Source organism: Trematomus bernacchii, unplaced genomic scaffold (assembly GCF_902827165.1).
Source record: "Trematomus bernacchii unplaced genomic scaffold, fTreBer1.1, whole genome shotgun sequence".
NCBI lineage: Eukaryota > Metazoa > Chordata > Actinopteri > Perciformes > Nototheniidae > Trematomus > Trematomus bernacchii.
This window is the reverse complement of record NW_022987973.1, coordinates 17,421,826-17,442,773: the sequence shown is the minus strand read 5'-3', so window position 1 is coordinate 17,442,773 and position 20,948 is coordinate 17,421,826. Positions and strand designations below refer to the sequence as shown.

Genomic DNA, 20,948 nt, shown 5'->3' with positions numbered 1-20,948 from the left:
AGTTATTGATCTCGGGTTGAATCTTTATATAACTGACTCCAAGTCCTATCAATATAGCTGCATAACAGCTTTATGCACCTCAGGGGTAACTCATCGAGGAGCTATAGCAAGAAAGGCCAATCATTTATCACTTGTATTGTGCCCGACGGGTGTCAGCTTTTTCGATTGGCTGTTCACTACTTAGCATCCCTAAAGGCTGTTTGATGAGTAAACAAATCTAATAGTCTACTATTACTTCCACAAATACCACCACTACTCCATACAGATGGCATACAGTACTGTTACCACAAATATTCATTTAATATATATATGTAGGTGTAAGCAGCATATGCATTACAGTGGTACTTCTACTTAATAAACTATTTCAATTCATGATGTTTACTTGTAATGGAGTATTTTAAGACCATAGTAGTTTTGCTTTTACTCAAGTACAGTGTAAGGGCCAAAGTGCTTTTTCCACCACTGATTACATAAGACCATATACTATGTTAAACAACCACAGATAGTGTCGCCTTAAGATAAACATAGGGCACTAAAAAGTTTAGCCTACTTTTTGTAGCGGGATAAAACTACATTAAAGGTCCCCTATTATACTGTTTTTCATCAATATATTATAGGCCTCAGATATATACAAAACATGTCTCTGAAGTGTTTGGCTCGAAATACCAAACAGATCATGCATTGCAGCATCCCATAATCCCCTCTGTTTCAGCCCTGTTTCAAAAGTGCTGATTCTGTGGGCCGCCGTGCCGACTTAATTCATTAGTAATTGTTACTTGGCTGTGGGTGCCCTGTCATGATAGGTGTTTATATAAATTAGGGATGCTCCGATCGATCGGTCACCGATCGAGATCTGCCGATACTCACTCTCTACCGATCGATCGGTGCTCTCTAAACATGCCGATCGCGAGGGCCGATCGCATGACGTAAAATACATGACACTTTTCTCTGCACGCGGCAAAACAAGCTCGCCAAAATGGCTTCACCGGTCTGGCATTATTTTAAGGTGTCCGAAAAAGACAGTAAAATAGCGGTATGCAACGTGTGTGTGAAGCAGAAATCCTGCAGCTCCACCCGCTGTGACGGACCGGTGAGCGGAGCAAAACACACACTAAGAGTTAGACCTAACACACTTAGCTATTTTATCTACCTCTGGAACAAGCTAAACTAGTTATAAATATGTTTATTCTTCACTGTCGGCCTCACACATTACTGGATCAGCGAGCTGCATGAGACGATACTGACGGGCTGTCAGGAGAGGGAGAGAGGTGGAGAGAGAGGGGGAGAGAGGGGGAGAGAGAGAGGGAGAGAGAGGAAAAGAGAGCGCTTCCGCTCATTTCTCCCGTGGTATTATCCAAAGTGAATGTAAACTTGAATAATATAAATAATTTGAATGTAATAATTAAGTTGATTGTTGTTTGTGGAAGCTCCAGTGAATGAGCCCCATTAACTGAGTTTTAAACATCACTTTAAATGGAAGATTTAAAGTGATGTTTAAATCTTCCATTTAGGCCCCGCCCACTCGATCGGATCGGCGATCGGTATCGGCCGATACTGATTCCGGCGATCGGCGATCGGCCCCAAAATTAGCGATCGGAGCATCCCTAATATAAATGGTGTTGTTTTGTGTGGTAGAGGGTCGCTGTCATTGATGCGTTTTGCACCCCGGGCCGCTCAATGCATAACACAAATGAACATGCTGCCAACGCAACTATGGTGCTGTCTCAATTTTTGCACAAACAAAACATGCAAACATGTGCTTGTGTTAATAAATGCAGCCTAAATCTCACTGCAGAAAATGGCAGAAAGGCCTTTGTGACATACTGTAAGTTGTAACTACTTGTTGAGCTAATTATCTCTGTTTGAAGAGCTAACAGAAAACATGCTAATTAGTAATGACTGGTTTGCTAGCATCTGATTAGCTATGCTATACATATGCATGGTGTGACATGGCTAATATAAACTTTGTATGACTCCTTTTCCCTCATCTAGGTTTCCTGTTGGTTCTGTTAGCAGCAACTCTCTCCCTCACTGGGGATTATTGTACCAGAGGTCATTGCTTCACTTCAACAAGGTACGAAGTTGAGGTTTGCATGCATATTGTGAAGTGATTTCCTGCTCTGTTGAGTATTTGTGTGATTAATGCTATTGGCTTCATGGCTGCAGCATGCTGGCTGTTTATTACCCTGTTCTGAGGATCTGCTTGCAGGCTGTCTTTGAAATAGCTTATTTCTGCAAAGTAGCTATAAAGCATCTTTATTGATGTTAACTGGAAGTAGCTGCAGTTATTTTGGTCTTATAACAAAATGTGTTGTATTGGCTTTTAAGATGTTAATATGACTTTCCACTTGCGTACACTGAGAGTAGGCTACTGTTTGACTAAGCTATCTGGGTTACTGCTTTTTGCCATAAAGGCAACTTAACTCTATTTAGATCTAAAGATAAACAGCATATGGAAATATAAAACAGGGCAAGCCTACACATTGTGCTAACAAGCCTACACATTGTGCTAACAAGCATTACACATTGTGCTAACAAGCCTACACATTGTGCTAACAAGCATTACACATTGTGCTAACAAGCCTACACATTGTGCTAACAAGCATTACACATTGTGCTAACAAGCCTACACATTGTGCTAACAAGCATTACACATTGTGCTAACAAGCCTACACATTGTGCTAACAAGCATTACACATTGTGCTAACAAGCCTACACATTGTGCTAACAAGCATTACACATTGTGCTAACAAGCATTACACAGGTTGAGACAAACCTTTAGAGAGATCAGATTTTCTTCACTACTTTTTTACTACTCTGATTGACTGAAATTATCATTTAAATTATAATCCCTCAATCCTTAAAACAAAATCTTGCTGTTGGTCTGCTTTTGTTATTGCTCTGTTTATGTTTGTCTGGCAGAGGCTGAGGCAATAATAAAGCCTAGCGGATAAGGTTGTAAACCCACACGGATGTGGTGTGAAACACCCATACATCATATTTCAAAATCACAACGCTGAGTCAGACTCATTTTTATTCCCTCTGACACTCTGAAAACAAAATGGATCCACTGAAGTTAACCTCAGCGGACCTTTTCATCAGCCTTATAAGAACCAACAAAGTGAAACAAACGGTCACAGTTTCAGGTGTATAAGATCGGTGAGCCGTTTGAAGAAGCTTCCCGCTGCGTCGGAGCTCTCTGTCAGGTCTAAAGCAGGTTTAATAAACTGCACCACTGAGCATGACCATCCCTTGAGCCTGGGATATAGTTTATCTACATGCACCAACATGCTGCACTCTGCTACGTTATGACATCCGGAAGGCTTTTGCACACTGGAGCTGCTTCCAAGACGTTACCATGGTGACAGAGGATCCTCATGATCAGAGATAAACTAGGTCTCTAAAACCATAGGACACTCAGGATGATGAAAACAAATTAGCACAGAGAAATATCAAATAAAAGATTTTTATGTGTGATAAGAAGTATTAAATGTATATTTCACTGTTCTGAAAATAATATGAATTTATAACCCCATGTATTTATATTCATAATTTATATTAAATTATTTTTTAACACACTGTAGCAAATGATGTTTCAATTACTATAACAGGACTAAGACAACACTAACTGCCTCCCAATTTATCACCCATGAAAGTGATCTTTTCCAAAACCCAACTAAATGGTTAAAGTTAGCTAAAAATACCTTTGCACTAAGTTTGGACTGTTTTATACAATCTGATGATAAACTGTAACCGTAGAATAATTATTGTTACTTGTAATCTTTAGCCATTGGAGCCACTCGTCTAATGGAGACCGAGTATCACAGCAAGTTTGCAAGTTTATTATATGTACAAAAGTTCAGGAAAGTACTTTCTTCGCAAAAATAAAAGGACTTTTGTTGTTAAATATAGGTATTACACATAATAAAAAATATCCAGCAGTGATCACTTTCACCAATCTACAAATAGAACAACTCTCCTGCTGTTTAAAAAAAATAGAAGTGGAAGTACTGGCAATGGCTAGCCATTATTTACTGTGAGTGATATCCCTCTGTGCCCCAGCCCTGCAGAAAATCGCCACCATTAGTAACTTTTTACAGCGTTCTGCCGCTTATCACCTCCTGGGTAGACAAAACTGAATTATTCAGAGGCTGAATAATGAGATGCGCTGAACATCAGGGGACACAGATGTTAAGAGAGAGGTGAGGCATGACAAAAAGACAACATTCATTAAAAATCCAAACAGAGCCGTGCTGATTGGCTGAACGCCCAGTAGAACGTGCCAGTCCATAAATACTCTTGCATTACACCGCCAAAGCCATACTGAGATAGAATACAACACATTAGGCGAGTATAATCATACCAGAATTAGAATAACAAAGAGAAAAAGCCAGCACAAAGAAATCAGGTCCAAGGTCTGTGGTTGCAAATGTAAATCATACAGAAAGTGGGGGAAATATCAAAGTAGGTTGTTATTTACAAACAATGTACAAAGACATTAGAGTTGGCGTTGGCCTTGGCCTAAGTCTTCAGGGATCACATTCTGTCCCAACACATGAATAATATAACACCACTGGTTTGAAATGTCCAATGATTTATGATTCGGCTATATATGTTTGCAAATCCACTATCGTATCAGTTGCCTTTTATAGGGAGTCGAATGTATAAAACGTAGACAACGTTTAAATACAGGAACTGCTGTTTTTTTTGTTTGTTGACTTTATCATATCATAATTGCAGGATTGGGAAAAAAATATTGTCTAAAATCAAGCTGCCCAAATGAACTGTTCAATTATTTTATATATTATTGATATCTTTATTTTGGGATTCGGGTTGAATAAATAAGCAATTCATGTTACCTATATGAAACATTTTAAGAGCATTCTTCTGATATTACAAAAAAACAAGTTAGTCAAATAAATCTACTGCTTGAGTTACAATGAAAAAAATTGTCATTTTTAGAATGTAATACTTTACAGAATTTTAAACATTAGTTTAATTGCTATTTGATAAACAATTAATTTATACAAAAGCAGTTATTTATTTCACTGCTGCTGTTTTTTGTTAATATCAAATCATCTTGCCTGTAATTTCATTTCACTTATAATTAGATTAAAACACAACAATATATATTTGGAATTCTGTTATTGCAATTAGCTCAGACTTTAAGAATTATTTCTTATTTAATGATTATGGGAGTTGTCAGAGTGGTCCTGGTCGTGAGTGGGATAACATTTGCATAAACTTAAAGGGCCTTGACACAGTAATTTTAGAAGGCACAAGAACCATAATTGTAATCTTTGGAGTTATTTGTAGCATCAACAAAGAGTTTTCCTGATAAAGAATTTCTCTCCAATGCACAACTACTGTAAGTGTCCAATTTATACCCAATCTCTATTCTGTGTTGGTTTACGGACGGACACACTGTAACAGTTTCAACCCGGTATCACGGCAAGACGTGAACATGTGACGATCTACCATGCTGGGAGACGTGAATATGTCACGGTTTCGTCCCTTCAAACGTGACAGTTACACGGTATTGTTAACATGGTCCAACCAGTGGAGAAATACCCGGAAGTGCCAAGCAAATGGTCTACCGCGCCTATTGGTCGGTTTTTATTGTCAAAATTAGATGTTTTTAATTAATTTTTTAATCGTCATACTCGATTTCGCCGATTTTCTTGTTGCCCTAGCTGGTCGACACCTCTTTTAGCAGAAACAAAGGCTACATTAATGTATTAAATCGATGTTAATCCATGTGTGTGGAGGTGAGGATGTGGAATTAACGGACGTGACGTTGTGCGATTGCGTTGCCAGGCAACGCAATTTACAAACTCTTCAACTACAACCCTAATTATATTTTAAAACATTTTAGAAGGCCTCACGAAATACTTTAATGTAAATTAAAATGTAAATGTGAAGGAATGTGTGTAATGTGGTGATTGACATTATTCACCCACGGATCTATGGGTTGGGGGTATTGTTCCGCACGGACATTTTAGTTAACCGGACTCCTGTTGATGTGAAATCCGAAAACATTTAAAAAAAAAAAAAATAATACTTTATTCCGAGTTTGCATGCTTTTCTCTTTGGAGGTCATCACATAACGGCATTGTAATACACGGTTCGGCTGCATTAAATATGACATATCTGCCGTAGTTCTGTATTTATACTGTAGAGCCCTGATGAGAAGACTTCTGGACAAACAGGAAGCACTGCCGCCAAAACTGAAAACGTGACGTGGATCATAAATATATCAGCAATTAAACAACATCTTACATTTATTTTCACACAATATGTCTCCTTGCAGTATCAATAATAATTCGGCTGACTTTTATATTTGATCCAATTGGTAGATAGGCTGTATTTACACCATAACGGTGCACAGCTGATAGAAAGGGACACCTACTGGTTAAAGCACGTTATTGAATTTTATTATTTTATTATTTTTCACAAAAATGAAACCATCAATAGCAAAAACAGAATTAACTGTCATTAGTAAACCACTCAAATAAAAAGATCATAAGTGGTTTTGTTTTACATATATTTTAAGGATAATAATAGCAATGTAACACTGTCTATGACACTTACTGTATAACACTGATTTGAAAAACATACAGAAAAAACGAATTCACTGCCCTTAATAAAGTATTTAAATATACATTTCAGGTGTGCTGTTTTGTTTAGATCATTAACATCTGGAGCTCTTTTAATGTCCTTTTTGATTATTGTTACACCAGGTCTTGTCAAAACCTTTATTCCATATTCAATATCCATTACTAAACAAAACAGCAATTCTACTCCACTACAATTCAGAGGTTAACCTGGTATTTTTACTCCACTACATTTATTTTAGTTACTTTGCAGATTCTGATTAATGATGTGAAATATAAACAACCCTTGAATCAGGCTTTAGTTACACCTGAGTAAAATTCAGGGAAAGGTGATTGTCAAGTGCCAACAATCAGGAGAGATATTTGATAGTTGCTGCTTGAGAAGACTAAACATTTATCTGCAGATCCCTATAAAGTATATTCATTACTCGTTATTCTCTACTAATAGTTCATTAAAGACTGTATATAATGGCTATTTTGCATATCCCTTTCAAGATTTCAAGATGTTCTAAGGTTCATTGACATATCATATACACAACTAATTCAATAACGTGCTTTAACCACTAGGCGGTGCACACAAGGTACACACAGCCATAATAACTTTGTATTATTAGTGTAGGACACTTGTGTATGTATAACATCTGAAGATGTGTAGTTTTATTCATGTTTTCACATAATTGTACAGCATATTGCTATATTATTTCACATGTTTTACTTCTAATATCTGATTTGTAAAACATCACAGACAGAAAGGTATATCCGTCATTTAACAGTAAGCTATTGAAATTCTGAATCCATAGATGTGTCTCCCATCACCCAAATCCCCTGACTATTCTCTCAACTCAGTATTTACATTCTTATATTCAAAGAAAATCAGTAATATCTTTAAAAACGACAAGTCCTTTTATATCAGCTGTGCACCGTTATGGTGTAAATATAACCTATCTACCAATTGGATCAAATATAAAAGTCAGCCGAATTAGTATTGATACTGCAAGGAGACGTATTGTGTGAAAAGAAATGTAAGATGTTTAATTGCTGATATATTTATGATCCACGTCACATTTTCAGTTTTGGCGGCAGTGCTTCTCATCAGGGCTTCAAATACAGAACTACGGCAGATATGTCATATTTAATGCAGCCGAACCGTGTATTACAATGCCGTTATGTGATGACCTCCAAAGAGAAAAGCAAGCAAACTCGGAATAAAGTATTATTTTATTTTTTTTAAATGTTTTCGGATTTCACATCAACAGGAGTCCGGTTAACTAAAATGTCCGTGCGGAACAATACCCCCAACCCATAGATCCGTCGGTGAATAATGTCAATCACCACATTACACACATTCCTTCCCATTTACATTTTAATTTACATTAAAGTATTTCGTGAGGCCTTCTAAAATGTTTTTAAATATAATTAGGGTTGTAGTTGAAGAGTTTGTAAATTGCGTTGCCGTTAATTCCACATCCTCACCTCCACACCTTTATATATACAGTCTATGCTCCACACACATGGATTAACATCGATTTAATACATTAATGTAGCCTTTGTTTCTGCTAAAAGAGGTGTCGACCAGCTAGGGCAACAAGAAAATCGGCGAAATCGAGTGTGACGATTAAAAAATAAATTAAAAACATTTAATTTTGACAATAAAAACCGACCAATAGGCGCGGTAGACCATTTGCTAGGCACTTCCGGGTATTTCTCCACTGGTTGGGCCATGTTAACAATACCGTGTAACTGTCACGTTTGAAGGGACGAAACCGTGACATATTCACGTCTCCCAGCATGGTAGATCGTCACATGTTCACGTCTTGCCGTGATACCGGGTTGAACAGTTTACACAACTTGAGTATTTAGGGATTAATACTTGAAATGTTAACATTTAATTTCACAACAAATCAGAAATCCGGCGTGTGTGTGTGTGTGTGTGTGTGTGTGTGTGTGTGTGTGTGTGTGTGTGTGTGTGTGTGTGTGTGTGTGTGTGTGTGTGTGTATGTGTGTGTGTGTGTGTGTGTGTGTGTGTGTGTGTGTGTGTGTGTGTGTGTGTGTGTGTGTGTGTGTGTGTGTGTTTTCAGAAAAGAAAATCTCTGCCAGTTTTATTAAACCATTGTTTATGCTGAATGTCAGCTGACATGCTCTTTTCTGGACAAACAATAATACTGCTTGAATGAATATCAAAACAACCTGAGAAGACGCATCATTTTACATGCCAGCTTATCTGAAGCATCAACAACCGCCATGACATATGGACGGCTTTGCCACAGTCACTTATTTACTTGTCCAAGCGTAAGAAAATCACAGAAAATATCATTCTGAAAGCAATTTAGGTGTCTTACCTCATCTCGGTAGATGAAGAAAAGCATGATGGACAGAATCTCCAGGAAGAAGATGAGCAGGAGGAGGATGAAGAACTGGGGAGACAAAGAGGGAAGAGAAAGCAGTTATTTAACACACAATTTATCAGTGAAGAGTACGCGACAACAAGGGAGATAAAGAGCATCTGTCTGTGCAAAAAGAATGAAGTATACATTGAAAAGAAAGGAAAAAGCAGCAGATTGAAGAGTGTTTGGGGAAGGAAAGGAAAAAGGTATTAAAAGCAGGAACAAAATGGGCCTAGAGTGTCAAGGAGAAGGAAAGGAGAAGTAAGGATGATCAAAGAGCTATAGATCGTTCAGCCACAACATTTCTAAGTGACAGGTCAAGAGAGCAGAGAGGAGGTGGTGGGGTAATCATAGCAAGTAGGACACACTGGGAGAGGTGATGTATAGTTTTCCTCTGTCAGTGTTGGTATTTGTTAATGGAGCCACATTTTATTCCTCACCAGTCCCCCACCCAACCCATCCTCTCTGGAATGAGCTGCTTGATAGGTGATACATCTCACCTGTGTGAGTGCTTAAAACAGTTACAAGCTCAATCATCAACCACTCTTGTGAGGGGACATGTCTCTCACACATGACTGTCTGAACCAGGGAGGGGTGAAATTATTGGAGGAGCAATAATATTATGTTGCTCTTATAAGAAGGATGTTGATGAGATTGCACTGAAACACGAATGATGTGCGGCAGCAGCAAAGCCTTGGTATTGTCTATTTATCTATCGGTCCACCACTCAAATATCTCAGGAACTTGGTAATAAATAAGTAACACTTGAATGGGTGTGCATAAGACTGACATTATGGTCTTCATAAACATGTCATTGCAGACCTTATCATCAACTATGTAGCTGTATGTGTTAACATTGAATGCTAATGTAAGCTCTGGTTGGTATGAATCTGGCTGTCATGAGAGCATTATAAATGTGTCATTTATAATTTCTGCGATCTCAACTACAGTGACACCATTCAAGCCTTTTATTAAAATGTCATTAAATGTTATATGTCCACTTTGAACACAGGATATACCATCAAGTAACTAATGGAGTGGTAGAAAAAAAGCTACTTAAAATGCTCAACAAACTGCTAACTACAGCAACCGTTAGCTAGTTAGCCGATTTAACTATCCAGCTGGCGGTCCCACTTGCTGACTCAGACCCAGGTTGCCAGAAGACAAACTCATAAAAGAGAACCACTTCTGTACTGCATTTCCTGTCGTCAAACTGACCTGTCCATTTCTGACGCTGTTTTTGGTTTTGGTCCTGCTGTGTAAACTTGGTGCTTCACTGAAAGAGCCACTAATTGCATGCCAGGGGACAACACACATTCAGCACAGTTTTCTATGGTAAACGCATATCAATATCTCCCTAGCTTCCTAAAAAAACAAAACGTTTAATAGGCGTATAACATTTGGGTTCAAAAGCACTCTGTAAGCCGTTTATTGGGGAAGTGAGCAGTCAGTGAAGACGGCTGGACACATCTTAGACAGAGTCAATTTATTGCTAACTGTACTGAACTGTACGGCTAACTGAGCTAATGGCAGCATTTATTTCACCTTCAAGTAAATCTGTCCCCCATTTCATAAAAACTACCTCGGTACTGTATTCCCTGGGGTCAAACTGCCCTTATAACATTTAATGACCTCTTAATGAAAAGTCCAAATGCTTTCACCATAGCTGAGGTCACAGAAATTAATCATGACACAATTATTTCACAATTTTATAACACATAACATATTATGACTCGTCTATTCTCTATTGTGTACTGTACATTTACATAGAAAGTTCAATTGTTACATTTTTTACAAGGCCTGCTATGACATCTTGATTTTCTTTAGCATTTATTTGTTTCAGTTTTGACACATTTAAAATATATCAACTTCATATTAGCAGTGCAAGTAAGTATTCATGTATTTATTTCACTGGATTACTGAAGAAAACTTGAAGATTCTCAGGCGTTTTACAGAGAGTGTTTCTTTTTAACAATTTCTAAGCGGATTAATGGGCGGACGATTGGAGATAATAATATCCTCAGAAAGCTTGTTAGTGTGATGGGGAGCGAATCACATTGAATTTGAAAATGTGTGTATAATTCATGGCAACCATGGTTGAAGACTCTTAGTCTTTTTTTAGGTTGAGGCATATAAAGCATGAGCACTTCTCAGAGGGCTCAAAACCGATTTTAAAGTAGAAATGTTGTTTTTCGAAAACATCATGGCTACATGTCCTCTGAGTATTTCAGCTTGACAGGATGTGAGTGTTGCTAGTTCACAAGTCGGGCATCGAGCAGGCTGTCAGTTGCCCCACGAGGTCTCTTTTGGCAGAACCTGCATGACTGAATCACTAAATGTGGCAGCACTGGAAGGTGCGAGACGTATAAGTAACAGAATATAGCCCACAGTGTGTTTGACTCACTCACACTCTTTTCAAGAGGTGCTCCCAAATCACCGTCTGAAATCAATTCATATTGTTCTGTCATGCTTTGCTGTCTGAATGTTAGGCTTGTTGTTGTGTGTAATTTCTGGTTACTCCAACTTTGGGTTTTTTTTGTGTCTTTTTTCAACTAAAGAAATATGCTTCAGTGTGGACTTGCAAAAAATTCAACCTGGCTGATGAAATCATTCAACAAGCCATTGCAGAATGCCAAAATACTATTCAGTCAAGTAAGGAAGTCTTACAGTCTTTCCTAACTTTTGAATATTTGACATTTATGACATTTACAACTTTCTGCAACTCAAAGGGAAAGACCAACAGAGATACAGAGGCAGATCTACAAAAAATTGCAACGTTTGAATCAGGGTCTTTTTGGCGTTTTGTGTTATTTCTTGACCTGCTATCGATCCTTGAAGGAAAATATGTTATTCAGTTTTAAGAAAGTGAAGGGTCATGGTAAGAAATGTCGATCTGGTCAGTATCTGGTCATGAATTCTAGAGCAGTTTCACAAAGCCATGGGCATGTTTTTGTCTGACTCTGAAATAATTGATTATTGCCCACCAAGGCAGTCGGTCCAAAACAAGCACCAATTGCAAACAAATGCTAATAATTTAACAATCCAACTCAGTAGCCTGATAATCAAACTGTCATTTCATTTTCAGCTCATCTTTCAATCTGACACATATTGATGATTGCTGCTTAATGTAGGGGGGATTATTTTGCTATTTTTTGGACATTTCATTTATAAAATAATCAATACCACTCTTTGCTTATTGTTCTCCACATAATCCTCAATATTTGATGGTATTATGAGGACATTGTTTGGGAGTTTAAACTTTAATTTTAACAGGCACTTTTTTGACAAAAGAAAAACAATTCAAAAGTGAACATTGATGTTCCAGGAAAGTTTCATATTTTCTTACCATCTCACTCGCTGTGTCTCTAAGGTTGTTTGCTCTATTGCACTTCTAGGTGTTTGTTCAAGACCATGAAATTACACCACAGAGCAAAGGGACATCGTTAAGAAAGAGAAAATTGATGATAACCAGCACTTGGAAAACAAACAGACCCATCCCCTGTGGTTCTCTGAATATTTCCCCATTAATCTGTTCTTAATAAGAAATGTAACTCCCCTTCTTGAGACCACAGGCAATAGGCAGACTCGATGGGATCATTTGATGGCAGAAGATGGCCTTTACGCTTTTATAATATACTCCAAGAAAGCAATTGAATTACCGTGAGGAATCTCAAACTGCTGCATTAAATGGGTTACTATTGTCAAGTGGTTTGCAGAAATTAACTGTAAACGATGAAAACCCATTTGTGAACTGTCTGGAAAGGCTGATTAATATAAAAGCACTAATGGTGTGCCAAACGAGTCAAGTGCAGAGGAGTCGTTTGTTCTGATTCATTTAAAAGGATAGATGTAACATTACTGTCATGTAACGATACAAAAATATCTGAACAGCTGGTTAATAAAACAATTATGTTTCTCTGTGTAAAAATAAAGATTTAATTGAGACATCAAATAGAAACAGTATAATTTGTTCTGAATTACCACTAAAGGTGGTTGCCAAATCATATTTGAATAACACTGTGTGTTGTGACAGGTGCAGCAGGCAATAACATACATTTACATCTGTTTTATTGTGTAAGTTCATTGTAAATTGGGAAGATACAGTAAATCTCAGCTCGACTCTTAAAGAGGTGAATTTGTTTTGAGCTGGTGTTACTGGGATAAATTATTATAAACTAAGACTTGGATCCCATTACGAAATAAAAAAAACTGGCTCAATATGTTTTCCTCAATTATCATCATTCAAACTGAAATATGTTATTACGTTCGCAGCAGTGACTTCCAGCAGCATAACTGTAGGAAAGATTGATAGTGGACCAGAGTAAAGGGAAACAAAATGGGGTTATATACAGGTTTTTAGTTGAGCTAAAAGCTTTATAGCTTTCTACAGTTGTCAAACGGCACTCTTGGGTTCAGATATTCTTATGTTTTTCTAATGTATTGCTATTTAGTGTCAGTGATGGAAAAAGTGCGCGCATCCTTTACTCAATGACTTTAAAGTATCAATAGAGTGCTGCAGGAAAGAGTTAAAACAAAAATACAAAATGTCATTAAGATGAACAGTATGCCTTCTTTAGTTAGTGGTTGTGACCCAAGTTATTAAATCCATACCACAGTATACTAAACTAGCAGTACACATACTATCTGAAATGTGTACCAAGAAGTAAGTACTTCTAGACAAAAAGCAGGTGGAGCTAGTTTGTTATATACAGTTTTTTAGTCCAGACCCAACCTAAAGGTCAGGCCCCCTCAAGTTTAGCAAGGGCAATCTGAAGACATTTATTAAAGGGAGAATACAACTATAATGCAAACTTTGTCAACTAAAATAGATGTTCAATTTTTTAGACTTTTCTTCTGTCCTGTATTCATTCCTGAAATGTTGGACAATACCCTTTTGGGACTCAAAAGCTTAATTGAATGAAAACATTTGAAAGACATTGCTTTCATATAAAATGTCACAAGCTAAAAGTGATAGAAACCACTAGATTCATCTTTAACTGTAAACTGTATTTGATCAATTCAAGCAGAGTAAAAATTACAGTATTTCTTTCCTTCTGAAATATTCTGATGTAAAAGTGGAAGTATAAAAAGGACCTCCAGAGTTGTACTTAAGTACAATACTTGTGTAAATGTACTTTCCTCCACTGATACCCCCTCTTTATAACCCATCACATAACGCTCTGTATCTTGTAAGAAAGCCGCTTTCATCCCTGAAATCAGATGGAGCAAAAGGAAAAAAAGATTCATTTTTAGCCTTGAGACCTTTTCTTACTAAACACCGGATAACACTAAGAATGTGAAACCAGGAAAGCGTTTCTCTTGCTACAGCTCTCACTGTGCAAGCAAATGTGATACAAATAGCACTGACACGTGTAATGGTGTATACTATCATGTTGGTCTATCAAAAGCGATAAAACTCACTAAAGTGGTCCTATAAGACTTCCAGTTCCTGTTGTGTTGGGCCGGTGTCCTGCAGGTTTCTGTTTCCATTACAGTTTTTGTACTGTGAGAGGTAATGAGCCACAGCTGGTCTGTATCTAACCGACGCCTTGGAAGGAGAAAGGAAACCTGCAGGACACCGACTCACAAGGACCAGAAAAGAGCTCCTCAGGGTTAAGCCTTTTTTTGATATATTTCCATGTTTGCAGTTTTATTGCGGTGGGGTCGTTCACAGTGTTGCAATTAGTCACTTGAGTGTTGGGATTTATGCTTTGCCATTTACTTTACATTTAAGTAGACTTTAATGCATCTGAAGAATAGCAGCCGTTACTGGCCACTGTAGACTAAATGCACATTGCACGCATTATAGGAATTTATACACTTCAGACACCCACCTTACATGTAGCTGTTATTTATGTTATGACTTGTTCGGCCAGCAGTGCTGATATCCCTGTTAAGAAGAGATTGATGTCTCGGCTAGGCCCCGGGATGAGAACTATAATCAAAGTGCAGGAACAGGGATTGATTCCTTCGTGTTCATTCATGCTGTGATGTCCACGCAGTGTGAAGCTACAGAGGCTCTTTGTGTGTGAGGCAGTAATGTCAGACACACATTACGTCCAGGGCTGCAGATCAATACCTTTTGGGCTCCTTCCTGACTTGAGTGTATTGAGAAGCCTTTTGAGGGAGTATACCATCTTTTTTCATGTGATGGGTCTAATCATTTGTACAGGCTCTATATCCCATGTAATTGGTTCTCAGTGTAAACAACCTGTTTTTATTTCCAGCACAATGATCTCACCTCAGACTTATTTGTGGACAGATTAGGTCAGACCCACCACACCACCTATGTGCCCTTTGACTTGCTCTTGTATTGAACGTCTGAACTTACTGATGTGAAACATGACTTTAAAGGTGGGGTAGGTAATTTCGGAGAAACCAGCTCGAGTGCGTAGAATTTGAAAATACACAACCGGAGAAAATCTGCCACTTCCTTACAGAGCCCCTCCTCCAACACACACGAACGCGCACATGACCAATGAGGGCACGAGATAAGTTTGTGCACAGATGGAAGGCTGACAGGCAGGTAGGCCATCCAGTTATTTTAGCCGGGCCAGCTAAAATGATTGGTCGTGCTTTTTACAGTATTACGGCTTCCACAGATGACATTTTGTTATGGATTTTTTGTCAAAGCACTTAAGATATTAATTGCTATCGGGATGTTAAGAGCATTCCATGGAATATAACAAAAAGTGTATCTCGAGCCGGTTTCTCAAACTTACCTACCCCACCTTTAATCACCCATAACCCTGGTGAAAATAGAATTTCTGGGTGAACTCAATTCTCAAATGACTCTTATTTTCAATTTAAAAGGACAGCGTATATTTTAAGTCATGCCAGGTGCATTGTTCTAAAATGATGCAACATATTTGTTCCTTAAAACACCTGAAAGTCTCTTATTTATATAAATAGAACTGTAATTCTCTGTAACGGCTGCACGCAGAGTAATGATGCAGTATATTTGGCTTGGATTGAAAGTTACGTGCTTTGAGAATCAGTATAATTGCGCCTGAAATGCCTTTAGGGTTAGAGCTGATTTGGTTGACTGTGGTGTCTCCTTTCTTTTTTAAAGCTAACAACTCTCATTAGATGTGATTCCTTAATTTATAATCTGTGACTTTTTTTTCCCTAAATTAAAAGGCATTTAAACGTTATCATTTTTATATCAAAGAAAAATATATTTTGTAATGCAGTTGTTGGTTTGCTGTTCTGATGATTCAAGCTGGAAAGTTTTAATGGCTGTCCATTAAGCCTTGGAAAGCCACTGAGTATTTCAATGAAGGGCACATTTTCCTCCAGAACATCCTTTTGCAATTCTATTGTTGTTATTGTTAAATATTTCCCTTTTTTTTTTCCTTCACTAATGTCAACCCTCATTCTTTATTTAGTCACTTTGTGTAAAGGCTGAAGTTTTAAATTCATATAAAAGCTTAAATGTCTTTTAAGTCTTCCAGATAACAGGATTTTCCCGAGCCTATTTTCTACTACAAAGCCCTACCTCTGATGTTTGGAGCTACAAATGACAAGACACACAAACAGCAGTAATACTTATGCCAGCACAAAGCTCAACAGTAATTCCTCAAGTATCTCACAGCGACGGTGCAGTGCTCTGTGTCTCTCATCGGCAATCAACATGCTAATTGGCTCTGAAATTTGAAGGGAGACAAGTCTTTTCTGATCTTCATGAAGAACGGGCTGCTCTGTCACTCATTAAAGCAAACTTATAATTCCCGGTCTCATTATATTGACACAGCAGAGGAATAGGTCTGGTCACTGTGGGCAAAATGTCATGGATCATGCTAATGATCGACACTGAGACCCATTTCCACTGAGCTCATAATTGCTCGCTCCTGCTGTGCCATTTTTCTAAAGATTAATTCTATTTTTCCCAACACAGATTTCGTTCTTCTTGATAAATGCTGCTGTGTTGGTGCTTGATTACGTGAGTATGTTTGTTTACCAAGATACATTTTAATCTTGTAAGAAGCTGGGTTCACTTCATCCAGGATGGATGGTTTGAAATCAGTGCACAATGTCTAAATAACAGTTTTGAAATACTTAATAATAAAAGGGACCACCTAATTTCACCTGATATACAGTTTAGTGTTTATATAAATATTTTCCTGTGGCAAATTATTGTCAAACATTGCTTCTGTACACTCAAAACTCATCATGGTGTAATTTGAAATGTTAATGTTTTCCCTTTATCTTTTTACTGATAGTTTGAATGCTTTTGTATTAATTTATATATATTTATATCTACTATCCATCTATTAGTTAATAATACATAATAATGAAGATAGAAAGAAAGTTTGAGGCAATGCTCTATTTAAAATCCCTAATTGTGGCGAATAAAATAAGAACTTTATTCTTCCAATTAAAATTGTTTCAGCACTTCAAGAGCCAGTGAAGCAAAGGGAAAAAGGTGACTGAGTGAATACAAAATATATAAGAAAGGATATACCTTATGCATATTAACACCTTTTTGCACTTGATAATTGTACCTCTGCTGTGAACGGTATGGTAATATTTATCATTAGTATTTTCTCAGTCTGTTTTTAAAAGTTTTTTTTAACACAATCTTTTTTTAATCTTTTTTTATCAATTTAAATGCCAAAATGTTTTCTGTATTGAAATACAATTTGTAACAAAATAGAGGAAAGTAGAAGACTTAAAAGGCAAGTAAGAAAAGTAAACAAACAATAGTCACCAGAAGTTACTGTGACTCATTGCCATAACACAGCATGAGTGCTTTTTATGATTACAGTTGTCTAATGTATCTACTCAACATGGTCACTTTATTTATTATTTGTTATTTAAGTATGCAAGATAAACATTGTTTTTGACTGTGGATATACAATTATTTCCATTGCCACCTTTTACACAGCAACACATCTAACAGCTGAAAATACATTAGAAACTGCACAACATGGTTGCCTCAGGGGGCTTCTTGCTTCAATTTCATGTTGATTACATTTTTAGTTTTCTGTTGATGCAAATGTCAAATGCATAACTTGTGCACGAGATATATTCCTCAGTTTAGCCCACCCAGGCAGCAGCTGTTCTCAGGTTGAATCACCAGGGTGACATATCAATCATTTATAGAGAGAAACACAAACTTCTGTACCACAATGTCAAAGCTTATTACTGTATGAAGAATCAGTAATGATTTTTGTCATGCACACAACAACAACATGTAATATGAGGACGTGGCATCACCACATCTTCAGCAATATCATCAAGAACCATCCTATGAAATAACTTACCGTCAGCAGCACAGGGCGACTCTCTTTGACGGCTCCTACGCAGCCCAAACAGCCGATCACCATGATTATGGTTCCCACCGCGATCAGCAGGTTGGCAGCTGACAGGGAGGGAAGTGATGATGATAGGGTGGCAAAGTTTCCCTGGGTAACTGAGAGCCAAACTCCCACCCCCAGTATGCCACATCCTCCCAACTGCAGGGGACACACAAAGAGGCATACATGGGTCAGTGTGCCAACAGCATAATCAGAATCACCCTAATCTGAAAGGCAGTCAAAGATGGGGGTGCATAGAAACCTTTGCAGAATTGTATCTGGCTGTTGGTTTGCTTTTCAACTTCATGATAGTAAGCAGGAACAAACATTGAACAAAGAAAAACAAATGTAAGAAATGAAAACACAGCAGCAACCACTCGAATAAACAGAGTTAGCAAAGCGTAGCAAACAGCAAAACGTTTAAAGATATTGTTCAACATTTTCTGAACATATATTCAATTATTTTACTGCAAATAGTTAGTGAGGAGAATGACGCCACTCACACATCTGTCCGCTAAGTATAAGGCTTCAACAAGTAAGCTAAAAAGGACTTGCGTGCCGAAACAACTTCTTGCGACTGGTTTTGATTTTCTACATTAACGAGATGTAACAAGATTTAAGTTGGTTTAGAGGTGCTGGTTGGAGTATTGGGTTAATTGGAGTGGAGCAGGTCTAGCACTATACCCCAGTTTGACAAATATATGTCAAACCATTCCTTTAATTGTCTCTTTTACCCATGCAGTTGGTTAACATGGTCATGACTAGGAAAAATGATATACAACCAATGAACTTCATCCCTTTTTTTATACATTTTTAATAGTTTTATCTTCAAACAGATTCATTACAAATGAAGCCAGAGAAGTCATGTGGACTGTCGGGTTACTCGTGATTGTATTTATGCATCATTGGTAAATAAACCCACATGAAATAATCAACTACTGGTGACTCACACTTCAATGTGGAACATTGTTGCACAATATATATTTATGTGACTGCTCTGGTTCATGAGCATTATTAGTCCCAACTCTAACTGGACCTAATACATGATGAATAATGGCGAGTGGGTAGAAAGTAGGATGAAAGAAATCCTGTCTTGTACTGTACCCTTATAGAAGGGATGTTACTGTGTGGTAGCTTTTCACTCTTTTTAATGAGGAGTTTCCCTTTTTATCTTTCTGATATGTGAGGGTGAAATCTCTGCTCATGTGCTGACATGTTAGTATGTTCACCAAATGGTCCTGAATAATTATAGAGGGTTATATGGGTTGCTGAAACGGATCTCTTTGAACATTGCTTTCTTTAGAAGACACAAAATAAGCACATTTTATCATCATTTCCTCATTATGTTAATAGTTAACTGAATACGTGTCTTTTATTTGGTATTGCAGATTTGTTTGTATACTTGCGTAGTTTATAGGAGATCATATTGACCCATCAGCCTTTACACTTTATTCAGACGTGGAAAGTAATGGAAAGAGACTCATGAATTCTTGCACCACATTTGGCCGCAGTGGCATAACCGAGAGGAATGTTAAAGGGTTTGAAGGTAGTGTTGAGGCCCTATCAGTTTAATAATATAAAATGAATGTGAAATCACATATCTACCCTCACACGATCCAGCAGTCTACTTTGCTTAACACCACCGAAAAAAGGTGAAGTATGAATTACTATGACAAATTTAACCATAATGAAACCAAAGATCTGATGGCATTTAAAACGATTAAACCCCTCTCATTCGCCTCACAAACAATGGATCGATTATTCACATTGTTACAAATTAGTATATGCAACAATTTCCAGTGCCAAAACACCTACTTGGTAACGTTTTGGGCTGTAATTTAGTTTGGGTTTTGGTCAATTATTTTAGCTCAGTGATAGTTTTCTTAGCTTTCTTAAAATGTGTCTCAATTTAAACTGTAAGGAGAGTGACTGAAACATTGAAAGAACTTGCTTCCCATCTGGAATCAAACTGGGATTATGATTGGTAAATTAATATTAAACTGTTGGCACACTCAACCCGTAGCTTGAATCACGTTCCCTACATTTTGTGAAGTGTATTAAGATTGGGGAAAATCCCTAGTTTTGGTCAAGTTATAATTATTAGGATGTGTTTCCTAATTCAAGTCAACTTTAACCTAGTGCTGCCTATAGCAATGAAGTCCTTGGAAATACAATGCTGTAGTCACCTCTGGTGGATTTTGTATTGTGAGATCAGATATTTTGGCTTAAAACAAGTGACACATGGTCCTAAAGAACAGCTGTTTATTATATGCGACCAGCCAAAGTTATTCTTTGAAGAATTCAGCTACTTTCCAAAGCCAGTGTGGATCCTGTTTTTTCTTCTATAGATTAATTTCATAGTATGTTTGCCTTTAGGAGCACAGAATAATAAAGAGTACACATTAATGAAAGGATTTTCAGATGAATCAATAGGAAAAGAATGTTCACACACTCACTGTTCGTCACTTGCAATAAGATTTACATGGTTCAATACACATTTATTGTTATCCCCTGAACCTTTTTTATTTCCATCTTAAAAACAAGATCCTATTTAATGAGCTCTTGAGCTGGAAGTAGAGAAAGGCTAAAATAAAAAGCTGTCATGTGGGGCCCCATAAAATGAGGTTTCTGTTCAATTTCGAACACAGATC

At 37.4% G+C, this 20,948-nt stretch overlaps 1 protein-coding gene across 2 annotated transcripts in view; it reads right to left on the bottom strand.

The window, feature by feature from the left end:
* The window catches only part of tspan4a (tetraspanin 4a), a 110,635-nt gene that overhangs the window by 24,179 nt on the left and 65,508 nt on the right, over nucleotides 1-20,948 (bottom strand). For both annotated transcript variants that reach the window (XM_034116130.1, XM_034116128.1), the window contains 2 exons: nucleotides 18,265-18,456; nucleotides 8,954-9,028 (listed from right to left, as the gene is read on the bottom strand). In XM_034116130.1, the coding sequence (XP_033972021.1) occupies nucleotides 8,954-9,028; nucleotides 18,265-18,456 (267 nt within the window). The remainder of the gene's footprint in view (nucleotides 1-8,953; nucleotides 9,029-18,264; nucleotides 18,457-20,948) is intronic.